The sequence below is a fragment of the Chelonoidis abingdonii genome, chromosome 6 (assembly GCF_003597395.2).
Source record: "Chelonoidis abingdonii isolate Lonesome George chromosome 6, CheloAbing_2.0, whole genome shotgun sequence".
Classification (NCBI taxonomy): domain Eukaryota; kingdom Metazoa; phylum Chordata; order Testudines; family Testudinidae; genus Chelonoidis; species Chelonoidis abingdonii.
Window position 1 is genome coordinate 132,534,277 of NC_133774.1, and position 4,666 is coordinate 132,538,942.

General features: G+C 39.3%; 1 protein-coding gene across 4 annotated transcripts in view; it reads right to left on the reverse strand.

Annotated features, from left to right (window-relative positions):
• Positions 1-217: 217 nt before the first annotated feature.
• Positions 218-4,666, reverse strand: part of RNF170 (ring finger protein 170) — a 44,562-nt gene continuing 40,113 nt past the window's right edge. For all 4 annotated transcript variants that reach the window (XM_075067418.1, XM_075067417.1, XM_032780307.2 and 1 more), the window contains one exon: positions 218-1,844. In XM_075067418.1, coding sequence (XP_074923519.1) covers positions 1,575-1,844 — 270 coding nt within the window. In that variant the 3' untranslated portion in view covers positions 218-1,574. The remainder of the gene's footprint in view (positions 1,845-4,666) is intronic.

Below are 4,666 nucleotides of genomic sequence, written 5' to 3' on the forward strand. Positions count from 1 at the left end.
GATGTGCACTTTAAGCACTGATACAACACAAAACTGACAGACTGCAAAACCCATTAACCAAAAGCATTCAATGAAAAAATCCCATCATCTTCCTATACATGTATAAGCACTCAAAATTGTATCCACATATATTTGCATGATCAGAAAATGGAGACTATATTAATGGAGGCCATTTCAAAATATGTCCCAACATACATTATGTAAACATACAAAGGAACGCTTATTCTATTAATTTTATTTTCAAGTATTCAGAAAGTTAGAATGTTTGCTATTTTGCTTCAAAAATATTTCTTTCCTCCAGCTAGAAAGTACTGAATTCCCACAGAATGGCTTGAGGATTTTGAGTTTTCTAGCAGCACGGATTTCATACAATGAAAATATTTTCAAACAATTCACCTTGTAGCTTTTGATATCTGGTGTTAAAAATACTCACAAATTCCAAACATTTGGGGTAAAAAAAAAAAAAATCGTACAGATTTTGAATTTTCCAGTAGATTTTTATGGCCCCATGTTACTGTTTTGTTTTGTTTTAAACTTAATGGTACAAACTTGTGAGAAAGAATAGTTACTGCTTTCATCTAAATACTTGAATTACCATCCATATTCAGGTAAAATTTTAAGTGTAAAAATTATCCAGTTATGACATACACTTTGGATTTCCACTTTTAAACAAACTGCTACTGAAAACCTAAGGGTTTTTTTTGCAGTGGTAAATTACTTTGATGTAGCTGCACTGATGCAAACCCCGTTTAAATGTGTTGCACGGGTACATAAAGTAGGGCTTACAACAGTGCAACTTACCCGAAGTTCAAATACTGCTATGTACACAAAACCTACGTGAAAAAATACTACTCAGTGCCAGTCACCAAAGTGTTGACTATTCCTGGTTTCTTCATCTTGACCCTAATGGAAAGCCTTTTTTCCCAAAACTGAAAAGTAAAATAGTTGGAAATATATATCATTATACATAGTGCAGTTAAAGCAATACTGAAGTGTTTTTTCCTCTATTTATGCAATATGAATTGTGCACAGCAGTAAAATTCACTGGGTTAACTGTAATGCTGTCTTTGGGTTTCTTCTTGCATAGGCAGATATGAAAAACTATTGTTATTTAAAAATACTCTGACCTACCACAGTGAGAATTAAGCAGTTTGATAAACTATATATTGAAGTATCTTAACGTGTCAAGCTAATCTGAACTCTTTTTTGTTTGAAGTCCTGACATCACTTAAATGAAACTTCCCTTTCACAAACCACACACGAAGAGATGTTTTATAACTAGCATTATCTTGCATTACATACAATTGCTCATTGGGTGTAAGCAATGTAGGTAATTTATTACATCATAGATCTAAGCTCTTCAATATTTAAGTGTGTATGTAACACACAAATTAAAAATTCCAGTTAAGCATCACCACATTTTAACCCCTCATATTTGCATAAAATAATTGACTACAAGCTATTAAATTGCAAAAACTGAAAGTTTTACAGGCGCTTTACTATGTCATACTGTGTCATGGGTCCCTTTATTCAGCTTTCTACACAAATGTCTGAGTCATGGTTGTTTTCACTCATTATCTATTCAGCCTCTGCGTTATCACTTCTCGGTACATGATAGAGATGTATATTAGCAGCAAAAAGATGACAAAGAAATCATCTAAAAATCCCAGAATTCCAAAGAGGGCTTCAGGAAGAAAATCCAGAGGTGAAGCCAGATAAAGCAGAGCTCCTAGCAGGCAGAGGAATATTCTGAGACGAAACATCCAGAAAAGGCCCCCTACAGTAAACATCTCCCTGAAAGCATGCCGCAGTAAAGTGGGTAAATCCAGAATTCTTTCCATAATCTATGAACAAACAAAACAGAAATAATTAATCTTTTGCAACATCATACAAAATGCCAACATAAATACTTCCTAAATGGGATTTTTTTTTGTTTGTTTTTGTTTAAAGCACAACGTTGATACTATCACATTCACCAGTTTTGGAATCCATTATGTCACATGACAAAGTTTATAGACATGGTACTTGAAACCACAGTATAACGAATTCATGAAAGATTTTAACTGCCAAGACACCTATTGGGCAAGAAACACAGCAAAACTAGCATCAAAGAGGTTCTTAATTGACACAGAAGACAACTTATGATTCACCAAGTAGCAAGAGCAAGCAGTGGAGAAACTGTTCTGGATCCATTTCTTACAGATAAGTAGTAACCGATTGAGGATATAACAATAATAGAGAAGTTTGGAATCAATGGTTACAAGTTATATTAGTTCAGTACAATAAAGAAAGGGGCTTGAACTCATTATAGCAAAGAGAAGGCTCACAGAATGCAGTGGTATATATTTAAGAAAAGGTAAATCAACAAAAACATATTTCAGGAAAGCAGAATGCAATGGAAGAAAGTATGGAAAAATCTAAGAATATGGAAGAAAACTGGGGATTCCTATGAGATGCCATAATTAAGCTGCAACAGATTACATTTCCTATGAAAAAGAATAATGCAATATACAAGCTGTGGCTAAATGTGGCTAAATGGCTTTTCAAGGGACTGTTCAAGCTTTAAGGTTAGAAAACAAAATAAATCCAGCCATGGCTCCTTCTTACTTTTTATTCTGTGGCTTCATCCACACTAATTAGCCATGGTTCAGTGGGAGCCATTTTTTAATTTTAACACTGTTTCAATAATGGCTCCTTTCCCAAAACAGACAGAGCCACAGAACAGAAGATGAAAAGGAAACACGGACCAAACTTAAAAAAATACTTTAGAGAGTAAGGGTAGTCTTATGATTAAGGCAATGGACTGTGTTCAACATCCACAGGCAGGATGTCTAGGTTCAATTCCTGGGTCCGCCACGGACTTCCTGTGTGACCTTGGGCAAGTCGTTGAGGGCCTAATCCAAAACCCACTGAAGTTAATGGGAGACTCTTAATTTCAATGGCCTTTGGACCAGGCTTTCAATCTCTGTACTTGTAAAATGGGGATAATACTTCCTCTCTCATATATTGTCAGGGTCGTCTATTTAGATTGTAAACTCTTTGGGGTAGGGTCCCTAGTAAGAAACAAATGAGATATGTGCAGGAAGGACCCCACTGAAATCACTGGGATTTGCCTGGGCACATCTCATTTGTAGGATCAGGGTCTGCGTTTACGAACTGTGCCTAGCAAATGTGATAACAGTAGCTTGCAAGGTGTACATTCTAACATTCTTACAAGTCTAAAAATGACACTCAAGGTATGACTACACTTGCAGCTGTACAGCACTGGGAGTTAAATCTGTCTTCATACAGCTGAGTAGGGAAAGCGCTGCAGTCTGGCCACACTGACAGCTACCAGCACACTGTCGTGGCCACATTTGCAGCATCTGCAGCGGCATTGGGAGCGGTGCATTATGGGCAGCTATCCCAGCGTTCAAGTGGCTGCAACGTGCTATTCAAAAGGGGGGGTGGGGTGGAGTGTGACAGGGAGCGTGGGGGAGAGAGAGAGAATGTGGATTTTTGGAGCCAATACTGTGTCAGCAGCTGCCTTGCAAGTTCTGACCCCCTCCTCCACCCCTCTCTCACTCACTGAAAGCAAACAGCAGCTGTTTTTTCCCCTCACAGACAAGATAAGCAGCCACACCAAAATGGACCCTCTCCTCCCTCCCCCTCTCTTCAAGCAAACTCTAGCTGTGGATGTTCCGAAGGGAGCTACCTGCCTCCGCTCATTCACAGCAAACAGTAGCTGTGTTTGTTTTTTGATAACCGGCTTCGGAGCCTGGACTTCACAACAAAACAAAGAGAGGCATCATAACAAAACACAGAGTAATCTTCACTTAAAAGGACTATGGGAAGCTTCCAGAGGTCAGTCACAGCGTACTAAGATTATTTCCTGTTTACATGGGCACACCAGCGCGGCAGCAGCAGCGCTATACTCTTTATTCCTCTTGGGGAGGTGGAGTACAAGCAGCGCTGTAGCCACGGAGATACAGCGCTGTATGTGCCTTGCCAGTGTGGACGGGGAGTGAGTTACAGCGCTATAAAGCCACCACCAGCGCTGTAACTCTCAAGTGTAGCCAAGGCCTCAGTTATAGAAATAACACTCTCAGAGAGAAAAGTTTAGAGAACAAAATAGAGAAGGCACACATAACTCATTAGGAAATCGAGGGAGCGTAGAACACACAATACATTCTCAAAAGAAAGGGAGCAATATCAACACAGAAAAAACCAAAGCTAAATTCTCCTGATCAGTTCATAGAACCATAGAATATCAGGGTTGGAAGGGACCTCAGGTGGTCATCTAGTCCAACCCCCTGCTCAAAGCAGGATCAATGCCCAGATTTTTACCCCAGTTGCCTAAATGGCCCCCTCAAGGATTGAACTCACAACTCTGGGTTTAGCAGGCCAATGCTCAAAACCAGTTCTGGGTCTTTATATACTGGGAGCAAAAAGGGAAATATTTTTCTTTAGAAGCCACATATTTCTTTACTTGTTAATTATGAATAAGTTAGGCCCTGAATCAGGAAAGCACTTAAGTACATGTTGTGACAGACCCAGGCCAGTGGGGTACAGGAGTCTGGTAGAGGGCAAATACACTGGTCACTGGATGAGTAGTTTTCTGTTCCCTGAGTGACCAGAGCAGGGGCTGCACTAGAGTAATCAAGAACCTGCTAGAACCAATTCAGGG